A 20,296-nucleotide genomic window follows, 5' to 3' on the forward strand; every position below is an offset into this window, starting at 1 on the left:
CTCCCTCCAACGCCTGGGCATGCTCCTGATGAGGCTGAGTATTGTGTGTGGCCTCCACGTGCCTGTATGACCTCCCTACAACGCCTGGGCATGCTCCTGATGAGGCTGAGTATTGTGTGTGGCCTCCACGTGCCTGTATGACCTCCCTACAACGCCTGGGCATGCTCCTGATGAGGCTGAGTATTGTGTGTGGCCTCCACGTGCCTGTATGACCTCCCTACAACGCCTGAGCATGCTCCTGATGAGGTTGCGGATGGTCTCCTGTGGGATCTCCTCCCAGACCTGGACTAAAGCATCCGCCAACTCCTGGACAGTCTGTGGTGCAACGTGACGTTGGTGGATGGAGCGAGACATGATGTCCCAGATGTGCTCAATCGGATTCAGGTCTGGGGAACGGGCGGGCCAGTCCATAGCTTCAATGCTTTCATCTTGCAGGAACTGCTGACACACTCCAGCCATATGAGGTCTGGCATTGTCCTGCATTAGGAGGAACCCAGGGCCAACTGCACCAGGATATGGTCTCACAAGGGGTCTGAGGATCTCATCTCGGTACCTAATGACAGTCAGGCTACCTCTGGCGAGCACATGGAGGGCTGTGCGGCCCTCCAAAGAAATGCCACCCCACACCATTACTGACCCACTGCCAAAGCGGTCATGCTGAAGGATATTGCAGGCAGCAGATCGCTCTCCACGGCGTCTCCAGACTCTGTCACATGTGCTCAGTGTGAACCTGCTTTCATCTGTGAAGAGCACAGGGCGCCAGTGGCGACTTTGCCAATCCGGGTGTTCTGTGGCAAATGCCAAGCGTCCTGCACGGTGTTGGGCTGTGAGCACAACCCCCATCTGTGGACGTCGGGCCCTCATACCAGCCTCATGGAGTCGGTTTCTAACCGTTTGTGCAGACACATGCACATTTGTGGCCTGCTGGAGGTCATTTTGCAGGGCTCTGGCAGTGCTCCTACTGTTCCATTTGCACAACAGCAGGAGAAATTGATTCACAATCAGTGTTGCTTCATAACTGGACAGGTAGATTTCACAGAAGTGTTATTGACTTGGAGTTACATTGTGTTGTTTAAGTGTTCCCTTTATTTTTTTGAGCAGTGTATGTATATATATATATATATATATATATATATATATATATATATATATATATATATTGAAAATGATATACCAAAAATATTCTAAATAATGATAACAATAATTATAAACAACGATTATCAATAGTAGCAATACATTTTTTTGCTACTACGAATATTAATATATGAAATAAAATAGCAATGGAAATATATAAATTATTAACAATATACAACAATAATAATTATTATAAGGTAGGGAAAAAACAAGAAGAATTACAAAAATAACAAAATAAAGAAAATAAATCAATAATATAAAGCAATACCAACATAAGAAGATCAAAAAATACAGTTATATGAAAAAGTTTGGGCACCCCTATTAATCTTAAGCTTAATGTTTTATAAAAATTGGTGTTTTTGCAACAGCTATTTCAGTTTGATATATGTAATAACTGTTGGACACAGTAATGTTTCTGCCTTGAAATGAGGTTTATTGTACTAACAGAAAATGTGCAATCTGCATTCAAACAAAATTTGACAGGTGCATAAGTATGGGCACCTCACCAGAAAAGTGACATTAATATTTAGTAGATCCTCCTTTTGCAAAAATAACAGCCTCTAGTCGCTTCCTGTAGCTTTTAATGAGTTCCTGGATCCTGGATGAAGGTATTTTTGACCATTCCTCTTTACAAAACAATTCCAGTTCAGTTAAGTTTGATGGTCGCCGATCATGGACAGCCCTCTTCAAATGATCCCACAGATGTTCAATGATATTCAGGTCTGGGGACTGGGATGGCCATTCCAGAACATTGTAATTGTTCCTCTGCATGAATGCCTGAGTAGATTTGGAGCGGTGTTTTGGATCATTGTCTTGCTGAAAGATCCATCCCCTGCGTAACTTCAACTTTGTCACTGATTCTTGAACATTATTGTCAAGAATCTGCTGATACTGAGTGGAATCCATGCGTCTCTCAACTTTAACAAGATTCCCGGTGCCGGCATTGGCCACACAGCCCCAAAGCATGATGGAACCTCCACCAAATTTTACTGTGGGTAGCAAGTGTTTTTCTTGGAATGCTGTGTTTTTTTGCCGCCATGCATAACGCCTTTTTGTATGACCAAACAACTCAATCTTGGTTTCATCAGTCCACAGGACCTTCTTCCAAAAAGAAATTGGCTTCTCCAAATGTGCTTTTGCATACCTCAGCTGACTCTGTTTGTGGCGTGCTTGCAGAAACGGCTTCTTTCGCATCACTCTCCCATACAGCTTCTCCTTGTGCAAAGTGCGTTGTATAGTTGACCGATGCACAGTGACACCATCTGCAGCAAGTTGATGCTGCAGCTCTCTGGAGGTGGTCTGAGGATTGTCCTTGACTGATCTCACCATTCTTCTTCTCTGCCTTTCTGATGTTTTTCTTGGCCTGCCACTTCTGGCCTTAACAAGAACTGTCCCTGTGTTCTTCCATTTCCTTACTATGTTCCTCACAGTGGAAACTGACAGGTTAAATCTCTGAGACAGCTTTTTGTATCCTTCCCCTGAACAACTATGTTGAATAATCTTTGTTTTCAGATCATTTGACAGTTGTTTTGAGGAGCCCATGATGCCACTCTTCAGAGGAGATTCAAACAGGAGATTCAAACAGGAGAACAACTTGCAAGTGGCCACTTTAAGTAGCTTTTCTCATGATTGTATACACCTGGCTATGAAGTTCAAAGCTCAATGAGGTTACAAAACCAAAAAAGTGCTTTAGTAAGTCAGTAAAAAGTAGGTAGGAGTATTTAAAACAAGAAAATGATAAGGGTGCCCATACTTATGCACCTGTCAAATTTTGTTTGAATGCAGATTGCACATTTTCTGTTAGTACAATAAACCTCATTTCAAGGCAGAAACATTACTGTGTCCAACAGTTATTACATATATCAAACTGAAATAGCTGTTGCAAAAACACCAATTTTTATAAAACATTAAGCTTAAGATTAATAGGGGTGCCCAAACTTTTTCATATAACTGTATATATAGCAATGACAAAAACAACAAAATATAAAAATAATATAGTTATAAAATAATAAAGGATGAGGGTTAAACAATTAAAAATATAAAAATAATAATACATATATAATAATTATAAGCTAATAGTAAAACCTATTGAAGTAATGAAAACAAAGCTAATATAAAAACAATCATAATCAGGGATGGGATGATAGAAGCAGGGCTGTGGAGATGGTAAGCCAAACCTCCGACTCCACAGCCCGACCTCACTACTGAGCGTGTACATAAAGTGCAGCAGTGGTCACTACTGAGCGTGTACATAAAGTGCAGCACTGGTCACTACTGAGCGTGTACATAAAGTGCAGCAGTGGTCACTACTCAGCGTGTACATAAAGTGCAGCAGTGGTCACTACTGAGCGTGCACATAAAGTGCAGCAGTGGTCACTACTGAGCGTGTACATAAAGTGCAGCACTGGTCACTACTCAGCGTGTACATAAAGTGCAGCAGTGGTCACTACTCAGCGTGTACATAAAGTGCAGCACTGGTCACTACTGAGCGTGTACATAAAGTGCAGCAGTGGTCACTACTCAGCGTGTACATAAAGTGCAGCACTGGTCACTACTGAGAGTGTACATAAAGTGCAGCACTGGTCACTACTCAGCGTGTACATAAAGTGCAGCACTGGTCACTACTGAGCGTGTACATAAAGTGCAGCACTGGTCACTACTCAGCGTGTACATGAAGTGCAGCACTGGTCACTACTCAGCGTGTACATAAAGTGCAGCAGTGGTCACTACTCAGCGTGTACATAAAGTGCAGCAGTGGTCACTACTCAGCGTGTACATAAAGTGCAGCACTGGTCACTACTGAGAGTGTACATAAAGTGCAGCACTGGTCACTACTCAGCGTGTACATAAAGTGCAGCACTGGTCACTACTGAGCGTGTACATAAAGTGCAGCACTGGTCACTACTCAGCGTGTACATAAAGTGCAGCACTGGTCACTACTCAGCGTGTACATAAAGTGCAGCAGTGGTCACTACTCAGCGTGTACATAAAGTGCAGCAGTGGTCACTACTCAGCGTGTACATAAAGTGCAGCACTGGTCACTACTGAGCATGTACATAAAGTGCAGCAGTGGTCACTACTCAGCGTGTACATAAAGTGCAGCACTGGTCACTACTGAGAGTGTACATAAAGTGCAGCACTGGTCACTATTCAGCGTGTACATAAAGTGCAGCACTTGTCACTACTGAGAGTGTACATAAAGTGCAGCAGTGGTCACTACTGAGCGTGTACATAAAGTGCAGCAGTGGTCACTACTGAGCGTGTACATAAAGTGCAGCAGTGGTCACTACTGAGCGTGTACATAAAGTGCAGCAGTGGTCACTACTCAGCGTGTACATAAAGTGCAGCAGTGGTCACTACTGAGCGTGTACATAAAGTGCAGCAGTGGTCACTACTGAGCGTGTACATAAAGTGCAGCAGTGGTCACTACTGAGCGTGTACATAAAGTGCAGCAGTGGTCACTACTCAGCGTGTACATAAAGTGCAGCACTGGTCACTACTGAGCGTGTACATAAAGTGCAGCACTGGTCACTACTCAGCGTGTACATAAAGTGCAGCACTGGTCATTACTGAGCGTGTACATAAAGTGCAGCACTGGTCACTACTCAGCGTGTACATAAAGTGCAGCACTGGTCACTACTCAGCGTGTACATAAAGTGCAGCACTGGTCACTACTGAGAGTGTACATAAAGTGCAGCACTGGTCACTACTGAGAGTGTACATAAAGTGCAGCACTGGTCACTACTCAGCGTGTACATAAAGTGCAGCACTGGTCACTACTGAGCGTGTACATAAAGTGCAGCAGTGGTCACTACTCAGCGTGTACATAAAGTGCAGCACTGGTCACTACTGAGCGTGTACATAAAGTGCAGCACTTGTCACTACTGAGAGTGTACATAAAGTGCAGCAGTGGTCACTACTGAGCGTGTACATAAAGTGCAGCAGTGGTCACTACTGAGCGTGTACATAAAGTGCAGCAGTGGTCACTACTGAGCGTGTACATAAAGTGCAGCAGTGGTCACTACTGAGCGTGTACATAAAGTGCAGCAGTGGTCACTACTGAGCGTGTACATAAAGTGCAGCAGTGGTCACTACTGAGCGTGTACATAAAGTGCAGCAGTGGTCACTACTGAGCGTGTACATAAAGTGCAGCAGTGGTCACTACTCAGCGTGTACATAAAGTGCAGCACTGATTCATCTCAACTAAAATCCGAGATCCTGAGATCAGGAACAGCACAGACATTTATAGGACATTTCATAACTTTCCCAAATTCTTTTGAAAACTAGGAGTCAGTCCATTTTATACCGACTCCAACTGCACCAAAATGGACCCCGATTCCACAGCCCTGGTTAGAAGACTCTGCCATGAAAACATCCTGAGGGCGGAGGGCATCTCTAACATAAATTTTGTTTTCGACTTCCAGTGATTATGTCGGAGGACGCCCTGATGGCGAGACGTGAGCTGAGACTGAGGAAGAAGAAGGAACGTCTGCAGAGGATACAGAAGGAGGCAGAGGTGGGATCCCTGACCGAGGAGCAGAAGCAGCTGATAGCGATCCTGATCGACGCTCACCAGAAACACTTCGACTCCAATCTAGAACATTTTGTGGATTACAGGGTGAGGGGATACACCGGTGTACTGTATCTAATCTCATCATGTGTGATACTGTCATCTGAGCTTTGTATAAATACCTATCATGTACGTTGCGGTTTGTGTATAATATAATCCCTGAGAGGCCGGTGGGTGTATAATATAATCCCTGGGTGACCGGTGGGTGTATAATATAATCCCTGGGTGGCCGGTGGGTGTATAATATAATCCCTGGGTGACCGGTGGGTGTATAATATAATCCCTGGGTGGCCAGTGGGTGTATAATTATAATCCCTGGGAGGCCGGTGGGTGTATAATATAATCCCTGGGTGGCCGATGTGTGCATAATATAATCCCTGGGAGGCCGGTGGGTGTATAATATAATCCCTGGGTGGCCGGTGGGTGTATAATATAATCCCTGGGTGACCGGTGGGTGTATAATATAGTCCCACGGTGGCCGCTGGGTGTATAATATAATCCCTGGGTGACCGGTGGGTGTATAATATAATCCCTGGGTGACCGGTGGGTGTATAATATAATCCCTGGGAGGCTGGTGGGTGTATAATATAATCCCTGGGTGGCCGGTGGGTGTATAATATAATCCCTGGGTGACCGGTGGGTGTATAATATAGTCCCACGGTGGCCGCTGGGTGTATAATATAATCCCTGGGTGGCCGGTGGGTGTATAATATAATCCCTGGGTGACCGGTGGGTGTATAATATAGTCCCACGGTGGCCGCTGGGTGTATAATATAATCCCTGGGTGACCGGTGGGTGTATAATATAATCCCTGGGTGACCGGTGGGTGTATAATATAATCCCTGGGTGGCCGGTGGGTGTATAATATAATCCCTGGGTGACCGGTGGGTGTATAATATAATCCCTGGGTGACCGGTGGGTGTATAATATAATCCCTGGGAGGCTGGTGGGTGTATAATATAATCCCTGGGTGGCCGGTGGGTGTATAATATAATCCCTGGGTGGCCGGTGGGTGTATAATATAATCCCTGGGTGACCGGTGGGTGTATAATATAATCCCTGGGTGACCGGTGGGTGTATAATATAATCCCTGGGTGGCCGTATAATATAATCCCTGGGTGACCGGTGGGTGTATAATATAATCCCTGGGTGGGCGGTGGGTGTATAATATAATCCCTGGGTGACCGGTGGGTGTATAATATAATCCCTGGGTGGCCGGTGGGTGTATAATATAATCCCTGGGTGACCGGTGGGTGTATAATATAATCCCTGGGTGACCGGTGGGTGTATAATATAATCCCTAGGTGGCCGATGTGTGTATAATATAATCCCTGGGTGACCGGTGGGTGTATAATATAGTCCCACGGTGGCCGCTGGGTGTACACAATAGCAGGGGGTGAGCAGATCTCCTCTACACATCCGGTTTATCCTTCTGCTCTTTCGCAGCTTCTCTCGGGACGACCTTTGTGACTTCGCAGATATGTAATCAGTAACCAGGAGCAATATCCTGGCAGGAACATCAAGTACAGATCGGTGCCATTAAGGGCAACCACGGCCGGATGGCACCGGATTCTCGGATGCCACCATCTGACCCACTGGCTGGAGCCGGTCAGATCAGATGCCCCTGCCCCTCATAAAAGCCCGTCCTAAAGGGGAAAATCATCTGACATTTTTTGTATTAATTCAGCCATAGATATCCCATGGAACATGGAGACGTACATATTTCGGCAGAGATTAACTCTATTTCTGCACACGGGCACGTTTACAGGGCACTACCAGGGCGACAGGGGGCAGCCATGTTTACAGGGAGATGTAATGTAAGGCAATGGGCAGGGAAACATCGCCATCTAATGGATGAAAAGTAGTAATGTCTGTGTCTCTTCCCTCCAGCCACAGCCCATTATAAAGGTTGACTGGGAGAACTGTGATGTGCACAAATCATCGTCCTTCTCTCCTGACTGTAGTCCGGGGGGCACGGAGCAGAGTCCCACCGCACAGCACATGCTCGGCTATGTCATCGGGGACAACATGATGGAGCTACCACATTTTGCAGATCTGAGCACTTACATGATTCAACAAGTTATCCAATTTGCTAAAGAGATCCCAGTCTTCAGGTGAGTACATACACGGAGGGAGCAGAAGAGCGAGCGCTGCTCCGGAGGCCGCTGCTCCATTTCCTGTATTTCTCTCCTCTCAGATCTTTATCTATAGACGATCAGATCTCGCTGCTGAAAGGATCCACCATGGAGGTCTCCCACCTGCAGTTTAACACCGTCTTCAATCTGGAGACCAAGATCTGGGAGTGCGGGCGCCTGAAGCTGAGTATAGAGCATGGCGAGATGAGTGAGTGCCGACGGGCGGGGGCCATGGTCATACTCTGGGGGTCTCTAGGGCGGGTATGATGGCAGCTCACATTCAAATATTCTGCTAGAAATTATGAATAATTAGAATATAATTTTAACTAAGTAGGGGGCGGGGCTTTCTTCTTAAAGAGGCAGCAGTGCTGTTAGATAAGACGCCCCCCAGTGGTGCTTCTCTGATATAGATTTTTCGTACTCAGCCGGGTTCCAGCGCATATTTTTGGAGCCATTACTAAAATTTCACATCACCCTCCGGAAGTTAAAGCTTCACGAGGCCGAGTACGTCCTGATGCAGGCGCTGGCGCTCTTCTCCCCAGGTATGTGACTCGGCGGCATAGAGGAGGCGGGGGTCCAGTGGTGGGACCCCACTAATCCAGTCCACCCTGCCATCTCTCCACAGACCGGCCAGGCGTCATTGAACACAACCACATCGATAAGATCCAGGAGACCATGGCCATGACCCTGAAATGTTACATCGATTACCACCACCAGCTTCCGTGCAGCAGGTAACGTGCCTCCTCCGCCGGCACTAGCGATAAGTACCCCCATCCTCAGGCCGTGCCATACTAACATTGGTTGTCACCGGCTTTATTACCAGACGTCCAATCACGGTGCAATTATTACAGTTCAGAGGCGGGGCTGTGAAGTTATAACGTATTGGCTCCTCCCCCCAGGTTCCTGTTTGCTAAGCTGCTGTCCATGCTGGCCGAGCTGCGGACCCTGAACGAGGAGAACGCCAAGCAGATGGTTCACATCCAGAATGTGATGGAGGACGCCATGACGCCGCTGATGAAGGAGATATTCAGCTGAGGGACCGCGCGGGCCGGTCACATGACGCACAAACTACTCCAAAATCAGTATTATCACATTGAGGGTTCAATCCAACCCCGATCTGGACACCTGGCCAAGGAAATCTATCAAGTGCTCTCTGCTGTCAGCCACTTTATACAGATATTCTGGTGGAAGAGACGTATTCCCAACAGACATCACTGAGGTTCATTCAATCAGATCTGTAAGATCAGATCTGCAATGTGAGCACAATGTACATAGAGAGACATTGATGTATCTAGCACTAATTGATCATCCGCCCCTTTAATTGGTCGCCACCAGAGGCCAGTGACCGCTTTCATCACTGACCATGATGCACTATAACTGGTGACGACGGCCAAATGTGCTCTGCCGCCCCTCCCAGGATGGGCAGGAGGCTACTGAGCATCTGTGCACTTTGCTGCAATACCCATGAAGCTTTTTCACAAGGAGAGGGGCATTTTATAATAATTTGTAATTTTTATAATTGTATTTCTCAGGGCTTCGCCCATTAAAACAAGACCACACACATTACTCAGAGTCACATGATTCACGAGTAGCTGGGCACCTTTCTAGAGATAACAGCACGAATAGTGTGGTGTTCTGCTGCCATCGGGTGGCTAGAAAGATGTACTGCACCTCATGAAAAGTACAGCTTGTATCGGGGACATTTATTTATTATCTAGCAGTGTTTCATTTCCATACTTGTACCCAGGCCCGACTATAGGGCAAGTCTGGCAAATGCCAGGTAGGCCACATGGGCCTGAAAAAAATCTCAGCAGTATCGGCATCCGCAGCACAGCTGTAGCAGAGTACAGAAGGATTGGCTCCCTGTTATACTCCTTATTCCGGCAGGACTATTGGTGGCCGGCGCCATACAGGGGACGTCAGGCAGTGTGATGACATCACTGCAATGCTCCCCCGCGTACCAGCCCACCGGAGACAAGCCAGAAGACATAGCGACTGCAGAGGACGGGGAATGAGGAGTATGTGAGAATAAGGGTGTTTTTCTTTAATTATCACTGTGAGACACAGTAGTCATGCACAGGGGGAGCCGCGGGGGCACCGCGCCGCACACAGGGGGAGCCGTGAAGGCATCGCGCCACGCACAGGGAGTACCCCGAGTGTCACCATCCTGTACTCTGCAGTGTCAGCATCCTTCTCCATCATTCCCAGTTTGGGATAAAGCTTGGAGCCCCCCTATATTACATCCAATATTACAGACGCCGCTGACAGAACACACGGGAGGCCCATGTCTGGTAAAGTTTGGCTTTATAAACGTGGACAGCGCCTCCTACAGGCCGCACTGATCTCCTGCAATATAACAACAAACAATGTACATGGAATGAGGAAGAGTGCGGTCTCCGACCTGTCCATGTGGCCACTGGGCATCCAGAGACACGAGCAGTGGAGGGTGACGGAGTGGATGACGCCCTGAGATTTACCCCTGTGCTAGGCGTGCAGTGCACTGTCTCACCACTGGGGGCAACATCGTCCTGTGTCCCCCAGACCAACAATAATTTATACAAACAGGACATGGACAGTGGTCCCAAGGAAAGGAGGTGGGGGTGGGCGAGTCACCTGTCCGTCAGTCTTCACCCCACCATGATGCTGAACCCACAATGAAATTTATTTTTCCAGTGGTTCATAAAAGCCCCAAGGGCCAAGGTGAGGGGCAGAGGGGGCAGCCTCTTCTCCAGGACTCCCCCCACACACCAAGAACTGTCCACCGTCCCTTTAAATACCATGTTTGCCTTCGGGATGTCCAGGTGATATCCAAAAGCAAAGGACGTCTCCTGCAGACGAGTGTTCGCCTCAAACTCCACCCCGAGCCGGATCTGCGGGAAGAAACGGCGCGTCACAGGTATAATGTACAAGCCGGAATATAATGGACCAGAGCCTCGGGGTCAGCAGCTCCTTGGACGTCACCACTGTGCAGAGTCCGTCTCACCTGCTCGTTGGCTCTATGATAGTAGCTGGCGTGGGCTCCGCCGTACCCGATATTCAGAGTCGCTACCCAGTCCTGCGCTACAGGGAAACACAAGAGCAAAGTCACCGACAATCGAGGCTTCACACACATGAGCTGTGACAACTATGTCCGAGGCACAAATCTGACAGTCCGGACCAGTCTAGAGGAAGTCCAACAGTCCAGAAAGACCTGGAAATCTGGACCAAGTGCCACTAGGTGAGACTGACGCTGGTCCGGTCTGTGGGACGATATGTCACACATCAAATCTATCCCCCAAACACCTCAGAAAAAGTCAGCCCAACATCTGTGGAGTATCCTCCAGTCACACCCAAAGCTATGCTCCCCACCCCCTCCAGCCGCCCCTAGAGCTGCCGCCTCCGCCGTGCTCCCCACCCCATCCAGCCGCCCCTAGAGCCACCACCACTCTCCCCCACCCCCTCCAGCCGCCCATAGAGCCACCGCCTTGCTCTCCACCCCCTCCAGAGCCACAGCCACCACGCTCCCCACCCCCTCCAGAGCCGCCGCCGCCACCACGCTCCCCACCCCTTCCAGCCGCAGCCATGCTCCCCACTCCCTCCAGCCGCCCCCAGAGCCGCCGCCATGCTTCCCACCCCCTCCGGAGCCAGAGCCACCACGCTCCTCACCCCCTCCGGCCGCCACCACGCTCCTTACCCCCTCCGGCCGCAGCCATGCTCCCCCACCCCCTCCGGCTGCCCCCGGAGCCGCCGCCTTGCTCTCCACCCCCTCCATAGCCGCCGCCACCATGCTAACCACCCCCTCCAGCCGCAGCCATGCTCCCCACATCCTCCAGCCGCCCCTAGAGCCACAGCCTTGCTCTCCATCCCATCCAGCCGTCCCCAGAGCCGCAGCCACGCTCCCCACCTCATCCAGCCGCCCCTAGAGCCACCGCCACGCTCCCCACTCCCTCCAGCTACCCATAGAGCCACCATCTTGTTCTCCAGCCGTCCCCAGAGCCACCGCCACCATGCTCCCCACTCCCTCCAGCCACCACCTTGTTCTCCATCCGTCCCCAGAGCCACCGCCACCATGCTCCCCACCCCCTTCAGCTGCCCCGAGAGGTGCCGCCACACTGCCCACACCCTCCAGCCGCCCTCAGAGCAGTCGCCACGCTCCCCCCCCTCCAGCTGCCGCCACACTCCCCACACCCTCCAGCCGCCCTCAGAGCAGTCGCCACGCTGCCCCCCTCCAGCCGCCGCCACACTCCCCACCCCGCTCTCCAGCCGCCGCCACACTCCCCACCCCGCTCTCCAGCCCCCAACTGCCCCATAAATGTTATTATACTAAAGTCACACTAAAAGCTGCATTATGTATTATCCTCCACTCACAACCAAAGCTGGATATATAAATTGTTTTCATCATTGCAGAAAGATGTGATCTCCGGCATTCTTAGACCAGAAGACCTGTGGCTGCAGCTTTGGATGTGAGCGGAGCACGAGACATAAGCACACCTGATGTGTCACTGTACCGGAGTATTTTCCTGCTAAAGTCAGGATGGCCCCTTCCTCCGCCATCCGCTGGTGGTAAACAAGTTCTCCGCCAAGGACCAGACGGGGAGTGATGCTCTGCAGGAAGTGCGTCACCAGGATCACTGCATACATAAAAAGGGAGAGGAGACGCCATCACCAGATTTACACTGAGCGCCACCCCCTGCTGGCCGCTGATCTGTAAGCAATCATGGAATTGGACGGAAGGGATGGCGCAGGGCAACGATTGGCCGTGCACAGACCACGCACCTGATTCGTTGATGATGTCGGGGTTTCCCAGAGTCAGGGTCCCCGTACAGTCGTCCCCCCTGTACTCCACATCCACCTGCCACGTCAGGAACTTGGAGTGATGTGTCTGCAGAAAAAAAATCCACAATGTCACCGGCTCCATGGCCCCCTCCGACGCCCCCTGGGTGCGGGTCTGTTCCTCCTACCTGGAACACTGCCTTGGAGCGGATGCGTTCGGCCAGCAGACAGGCTGCCTGGGCATTGAGGCTCCCCGCGTTGTCCAGGTCTCCGGTCAGCAGAGGAAACGTCTGGAAGGAGAGAGAAGAGGCGATGAATACAATGAGGCCTCCTGATTGGTCAGCATGGTGGCGGTCCGGGGAGCGCGTACCTCGCTGGCACCGGCCAGAGCGTCTCCGATGTACTTGGCATTGAAGTGATAACCAGAGAGGCCGATGGTGCTCATGTGTATGAGGTGGCTGACCTGTGGGCAGGAGAGGGTTAATTAGGGATTACTCTAAGAAAGACCACAGCCCCACTATCAGTATTTGGTCAGTATTTTCTCTCAGGAGTGGGTGATAAATGCAGAATTGGTGACTTGTTTCTATTACACCTTTTCTCTGATTGTTCCTCATCTGGTTTTGGCTCCAACTCCTGAGAGAAAATACTGACCAAATACGGATAGTGGGGACGTGGCCTAACAGTTAGTGGAAAGGCCTCTGCCGGCTGTCAGTGAATGATGGGGTCTCACAAAGGACGGTTTTGACCGGATACAACAAGCACAAACCCTCAGAAGTATCAGATTCGGGGGGTTCTCGTACACTGACAGGAAGCAGAGATCCTGAATATGGAGAAGAATAGAAACACAAGGTCTAATGGAAGGTTGTCAGGTGTCAGATACCTGGAGGTGACTGCTCAGGGTCTTGTTGATGATGAGCTTCATCCCCTCCATCTGCTGCGGGAAAACCTCTGCAAGAGCAAGAGAAACTGTAACACAGACCCCCCCCCTCCCCCCAACTACCACAGGGGGGGGTGCCGCTGAGCCATGCAGAGCCCCCCGCTACCACAGGAGGAACTCATTGAGCCAAGAAGAGCCCTCAGTACTATAGGCGGACCCCTTAATCTAGGCTGAGCCCCCGGTTCCACAGGAAGAGTCCTTGACACCATATGGAAAGCTCCCAAGAACCACAGGTAGAGCCCCCATAATCTATAGGCTGAGCCCCCTGGTACCAAAGGGAGAGCTGCCATAATCTAGGCAGAGCCCCCCAGTACTACAGTGAGGGCCCCCATAACCTAGGCACAGCCCCCGGTACTACAAATAGATCCCCCATAATGTAGACAAATCCCCCATAATCTAATCAGTGCCCCTGGTAACATAGAGAGAGACCCCATAATCTAGGCAGAGCCCCCTGTACTATTGGGGGATCCCACAATCCAGGCGGACTTCTCACCTTTGCAGCTCCTATGCAGCTCGTCAAAGCTCCCAGGGTTGGGCAGCGCCGCTCGTCTCCGCCTCGTCCACCAAGAGCCTCCGGGGGGCGACACTGCCAGGACGTTGCCCATGGCGGGGGATTGCTGGACGCAGTCACTTTCGGGGGGCGCTGGGCTCAGACCAGTACTCACAGACGTGAGGGGGCCCGAACATTATCAGCGACACCTGAGAGAAGAGACGTGTCAGCTGGGCACATGGTCACCGCAGACCCCCAGACATGTAGAATGGGGGGGGCCACCAAACCCCTCAAAGTCATAACACATAATCCCGGGAGTCTGCACCTAGGACTCACCCCTGAGCCGCCTGCTCCTCCATCAGCTCCTCCTGTCCCCAATCTCCTACTATTCATGTCACCAGCATGATAGCAGCCATTGTAACTGCTGGTAGGCTCCGCCTAGTGACGTCCCCGGCGGCCATTTGAAGTATGGGCAAAAGAAATTGGGCGGTGCACGCCGTTGCCAGGGAAACGGAAGGCAGAAGAAGCAGGAATTACAGAATGTAATACAAATATAAAATGCAGAAAGACCTGGCAGGCAACGGAGCCGGGGGACGGAATCAGCGGAGTCACGTGACTCGGTAGAGCTGGCCCTTTAAGTCACTAGGGCCGTCATGTGACACGACGCAGCGCTGTGATTGGCTGCTCCCGTTGGGCCCTTGGCTTCCGGTTGTGGGGCAGGCGAGTGGTGGAGCAAGGTGTCCCCGGCAAGAGAGGGCGGAGGAGCTGCCGCAGCTGGTACCTGTACACACGTGGAGCCCGAGGGAGAGGTACCGCAGCCGGGGGAAGGCCATGAGTCCTGCACGGGCACTACAACCCTCAGCATGGAGCTACAAGTCCCAGCATGTCCTGTGAGAGCACAGCATATTCTGGGACTACAAGTCCCAGCCTGGCGCTCCCACGATATGCTGAGATTTCTGGGGTGTATCTGATTGCTGTATCTAAGCCGTGTCTGTATCTCATCAGGTGATGTGTGTGCAGCCTCCGCCTGGGATGATGGCGCTGCGCCCCCCGGAGGACAGTGCCCTGTGAGAGGTAAGTGGTTGTTTGACCCCCACAGCCAGTGCAGGGTCCTCATACACAACACTACATGATGAGCGGGGTGTAAGGAGCCACTCCGGAGAGGGTTAACCCTGAGCCCTGGGGGGACGATAGAGCAAAGTTCTGGAGCCTCCAGGTCACCGACCTTATCAGATCAGCATTGTATGGGGACGAGGCGGGAGATGGCGCCCGAGATAATGGGCAATACACTACCTGTATCACTAGATAATGCCCAGGTTATACCGCCTGTAGATGTATAATTACATACACACAGGAGATGCCCGGCTAATACCGGCTGCACATGTAGAATTACATACACACAGGAGATGCCCGGCTAATACCGGCTGCACATGTATAATTACATACATACAGGAGATGCCCGGCTAATACCGGCTGCACATGTATAATTACATACATACAGGAGATGCCCGGCTAATACCGGCTGCACATGTATAATTACATACATACAGGAGATGCCCGGCTAATACCGCCTGTAGATGTATAATTACATACATACAGGAGATGCCTGGCTAATACCGCCTGTAGATGTATAATTACATACATACAGGAGATGCCCGGCTAATACCGGCTGCACATGTATAATTACATACATACAGGAGATGCCCGGCTAATACCGGCTGCACATGTATAATTACATACATACATACAGGAGATGCCCGGCTAATACCGGCTGCACATGTATAATTACATACATACAGGAGATGCCCAGCTAATACCGGCTGCACATGTATAATTACATACATACATACAGGAGATGCCCAGCTAATACCGGCTGCACATGTATAATTACATACATACATACAGGAGATGCCCGGCTAATACCGGCTGCACATGTATAATTACATACATACAGGAGATGCCCGGCTAATACCGGCTGCACATGTAGAATTACATACATACAGGAGATGCCCAGCTAATACCGGCTGCACATGTAGAATTACATACATACAGGAGATGCCCAGCTAATACCGGCTGCACATGTAGAATTACATACATACAGGAGATGCCCGGCTAATACCGGCTGCACATGTAGAATTACATACATACAGGAGATGCCCGGCTAATACCGGCTGCACATGTAGAATTACATACATACAGGAGATGCCCGGCTAATACCGGCTGCACATGTAGAATTACATACATACAGGAGATGCCCGGCTAATACCGGCTGCACATGTAGAATTACATACATACAGGAGATGCCCGGCTAATACCGGCTGCACATGTAGAATTACATACATACAGGAGATGCCCGGCTAATACCGGCTGCACATGTAGAATTACATACATACAGGAGATGCCCGGCTAATACCGGCTGCACATGTAGAATTACATACATACAGGAGATGCCCGGCTAATACCGGCTGCACATGTAGAATTACATACATACAGGAGATGCCCGGCTAATACCGGCTGCACATGTAGAATTACATACATACAGGAGATGCCCGGCTAATACCGGCTGCACATGTAGAATTACATACATACAGGAGATGCCCGGCTAATACCGGCTGCACATGTAGAATTACATACATACAGGAGATGCCCGGCTAATACCGGCTGCACATGTAGAATTACATACATACAGGAGATGCCCGGCTAATACCGGCTGCACATGTAGAATTACATACATACAGGAGATGCCCGGCTAATACCGGCTGCACATGTAGAATTACATACATACAGGAGATGCCCGGCTAATACCGGCTGCACATGTAGAATTACATACATACAGGAGATGCCCGGCTAATACCGGCTGCACATGTAGAATTACATACATACAGGAGATGCCCGGCTAATACCGGCTGCACATGTAGAATTACATACATACAGGAGATGCCCGGCTAATACCGGCTGCACATGTAGAATTACATACATACAGGAGATGCCCGGCTAATACCGGCTGCACATGTAGAATTACATACATACAGGAGATGCCCGGCTAATACCGGCTGCACATGTAGAATTACATACATACAGGAGATGCCCGGCTAATACCGGCTGCACATGTAGAATTACATACATACAGGAGATGCCCGGCTAATACCGGCTGCACATGTAGAATTACATACATACAGGAGATGCCCGGCTAATACCGGCTGCACATGTAGAATTACATACATACAGGAGATGCCCGGCTAATACCGGCTGCACATGTAGAATTACATACACACAGGAGATGCCTGGCTAATACTGGCTGCACATGTAGAATTACATACACACAGGAGATGCCCGGCTAATACCGGCTGCACATGTAGAATTACATACATACATACAGGAGATGCCCGGCTAATACCGGCTGCACATGTAGAATTACATACACACAGGAGATGCCTGGCTAATACCGGCTGCACATGTAGAATTACATACAGGAGATGCCTGGCTAATACCGGCTGCACATGTAGAATTACATACACACAGGCGATGCCTGGCTAATACCGGCTGCACATGTATAATTACATACAGGAGATGCCTGGCTAATACCGGCTGCACATGTAGAATTACATACACACAGGAGATGCCCGGCTAATACCGGCTGCACGTGTAGAATTACATACACACAGGAGATGCCCGGCTAATACCGGCTGCACGTGTAGAATTACATACACACAGGAGATGCCCGGCTAATACCGGCTGCACGTGTAGAATTACATACACACAGGAGATGCCCGGCTAATACCGGCTGCACGTGTAGAATTACATACATACAGGAGATGCCCGGCTAATACCGGCTGCACGTGTAGAATTACATACATACAGGAGATGCCCGGCTAATACCGGCTGCACGTGTAGAATTACATACATACAGGAGATGCCCGGCTAATACCGGCTGCACGTGTAGAATTACATACATACAGGAGATGCCCGGCTAATACCGGCTGCACATGTATAATTACATACATACAGGAGATGCCCGGCTAATACCGGCTGCACATGTATAATTACATACATACAGGAGATGCCCGGCTAATACCGGCTGCACATGTACAATTACTAGTGTTGAGCGAGTATGTTTTGTCCGAGTATGCTCGGGCCGAGCTCCGAGTATTTACAGCTGCTCGGTGATAAGGTTAAATCGCCCCCGTGTGCATGATTTGCAACTGTTTGACAGCTTTATTACATGTGAGGAATATGTAAGAAATAGACATCACTCACATGTAATAAAGCTGTCAAACAGTTGCAAATCATGCACACGGGAGCGATTCAAGCATATCACCGAGCAGCTGTAAATACTCGGAGCTCGGCCCGAGCATACTCGGCGAAAGGGTTAATAGAACATACTCGCTCAATACTAATAATTACATACTGGAGATGCCCGGCTAATACCGGCTGTACATTGCTCTCTCGGCAGTGGAGGTGACTTTTTCTGCTTGAAGATATGGAGGATAAGAGGAACATCCAGATCATAGAGTGGGAACATCTGGACAAGAAGAAGTTCTATGTGTTCGGGGTGTGTATGACTATGATGATCCGGGTCAGCGTTTACCCCTTCACTCTGATCCGGACGCGACTTCAGGTCCAGAAGGGGAAGAGTCTGTACAATGGGACGTTTGACGCCTTTGTGAAGATCCTGCGGTCGGAAGGCGCGGCCGGACTTTACCGCGGATTCCTGGTGAATACCTTCACGCTGATCTCCGGCCAGTGCTATGTCACCACCTATGAACTGACCCGCAAATACGTCTCGCAGTACAGCAGCAGCAACACGGTGAAGTCTCTGGTGGCGGGAGGCTCCGCATCGCTGGTGGCTCAGAGCATCACTGTTCCCATAGACGTCATTTCCCAGCACCTCATGATGCAGCGGATGGGTGAGAGCATGGGCCGGTTCCGTGTACGAGCCGCCGACCGGAAACGAGCTGTGATGTTCGGGCAGACCAAGGACATCATCCTGCAGATCTTCAAGGCCGATGGTCTGAAGGGATTCTACCGAGGATATGTAGCCTCGCTGCTCACCTACATCCCCAACAGCGCCGTCTGGTGGCCGTTCTATCACTTCTACGCAGGTAGGTCCTAAATACACGCTAGAGAGCAGAGGTGGCATCATGGAAAATACCGCCTATCTTGTCACTAGAGGTGGTGGTGGAGGGTGTGCCGCCCGTGCTCCGGAAGGTGCCGCTTGTACCTACTGACATTTGATTCTTGTTCTTCTAGAACAACTGTCCCGCTTGTCGCCCCAGGACTGTCCTCACCTCTTGCTTCAGGCCATCTCTGGCCCACTGGCCGCAGCCACAGCATCGACCATCACCAACCCGATGGACGTCATAAGAGCCCGTGTGCAGGTAATGACATGATGGCATGAGATGCACCAGTTGGGAGAAGCTTAGTTGCTGTGCAGCCAGTAAACACACTAGCCTCATCAGGAATATGGGAGTTTAGTCTGCTGGTATTACAATCCTGTCCTGTCACAGCCAGAGCTGATGGACAGATCTTTCTTGTATCACCAAGATGGGCCACAACTCCCCACTATTGTACCTCGGGGGGGCAGATTACAGTAGTTTTCTTCTGTGTGTGTATTGGGATATAATCATTCATTTCTTATTGCAGGTGGAAGGGAAAAGCTCAATTATTAACACGTTTCGGCAGCTCATGGTTGAGGAGGGACCCTGGGGTCTGACCAAAGGCCTTTCCGCTCGGATTATCTCATCCACCCCCTCCACCATTGTTATAGTGGTGGGCTATGAGACTCTGAAGAAGCTGAGCCTTCGCCCGGAGCTGGTGGACTCCAGACATTGGTGACTACCGCTATAGTGGCGGTACTATATATATGTATGTGTGGGTGATGCACCCAGGACAGTGCAGAACATGACGCAGGACTTACGATTCCACTGGAGAGTACACAATGTGTGTATATATTTATTTTGTGTAATGTGCACATGGACCGTATATTATACAGTCAGGACCGGGTGTCGTCTTCTCAAGAAAACCACTTCTTCTGCACTGGAGCTCCTTGTGGTCCCACCGGGAACTTGGCATCTGCCAGTGTGGATTTTTCTCCACTGTGACCACCGAAATGATTTTGTGTGGACACGTGGCGGCCTTCTTTTTATTCCTTTTGTTTCTAGAATGACCTGGAGATTTTTATACCGAGCTCTACACGAGTGATTTTATTTTTATGTGATTGCCAAATCCAGGGGCGAGTTTACACGTGGAAGAACGAGGCGGCCTTGTCATTCACTGGT

General features: G+C 50.1%; 3 protein-coding genes across 6 annotated transcripts in view; 2 read left to right on the forward strand and 1 right to left on the reverse strand.

The window, feature by feature from the left end:
* NR1I3 (nuclear receptor subfamily 1 group I member 3) overlaps nt 1-9,405 on the forward strand; it is a 33,033-nt gene extending 23,628 nt beyond the window's left edge. For all 3 annotated transcript variants that reach the window (XM_073639276.1, XM_073639277.1, XM_073639275.1), the window contains 6 exons: nt 5,559-5,752; nt 7,595-7,818; nt 7,902-8,047; nt 8,265-8,381; nt 8,465-8,570; nt 8,739-9,405. In XM_073639276.1, the coding sequence (XP_073495377.1) occupies nt 5,559-5,752; nt 7,595-7,818; nt 7,902-8,047; nt 8,265-8,381; nt 8,465-8,570; nt 8,739-8,874 (923 nt within the window). In that variant the 3' untranslated portion in view covers nt 8,875-9,405. The remainder of the gene's footprint in view (nt 1-5,558; nt 5,753-7,594; nt 7,819-7,901; nt 8,048-8,264; nt 8,382-8,464; nt 8,571-8,738) is intronic.
* Nucleotides 9,406-10,126: 721 nt separating this feature from the next.
* On the reverse strand, nt 10,127-14,609 carry TOMM40L (translocase of outer mitochondrial membrane 40 like). Its single transcript, XM_073639280.1, has 9 exons — nt 14,355-14,609; nt 14,022-14,227; nt 13,472-13,539; nt 12,962-13,054; nt 12,780-12,881; nt 12,595-12,700; nt 12,327-12,449; nt 10,823-10,899; nt 10,127-10,709 (listed from the first exon to the last, which is right to left on the reverse strand). The coding sequence occupies exons 2-9, from the start codon at nt 14,131-14,133 to the stop codon at nt 10,467-10,469; spliced, it is 924 nt and encodes a 307-aa protein (XP_073495381.1). The 5' UTR covers nt 14,134-14,227; nt 14,355-14,609; the 3' UTR covers nt 10,127-10,466.
* Nucleotides 14,399-19,854, forward strand: SLC25A44 (solute carrier family 25 member 44). 2 transcript variants are annotated; one of them, XM_073639279.1, is made up of 5 exons: nt 14,399-14,908; nt 15,024-15,092; nt 18,472-19,120; nt 19,269-19,396; nt 19,662-19,854. In XM_073639279.1, exons 3-5 carry the CDS (start codon nt 18,499-18,501, stop codon nt 19,851-19,853), a joined length of 942 nt encoding a protein of 313 aa, XP_073495380.1. In that variant the 5' UTR covers nt 14,399-14,908; nt 15,024-15,092; nt 18,472-18,498; the 3' UTR covers nt 19,854. The 2 variants fall into 2 exon arrangements, with proteins under 2 accessions (XP_073495380.1, XP_073495379.1); XM_073639278.1 differs by having other exon boundaries at nt 14,401-14,827.
* The last annotated feature ends 442 nt before the right edge of the window (nt 19,855-20,296 follow it).

Source organism: Phyllobates terribilis, unplaced genomic scaffold (assembly GCF_046119375.1).
Source record: "Phyllobates terribilis strain yellow unplaced genomic scaffold, ASM4611937v1 Scaffold_7__3_contigs__length_470593459, whole genome shotgun sequence".
In the NCBI taxonomy this organism is placed as follows: domain Eukaryota; kingdom Metazoa; phylum Chordata; class Amphibia; order Anura; family Dendrobatidae; genus Phyllobates; species Phyllobates terribilis.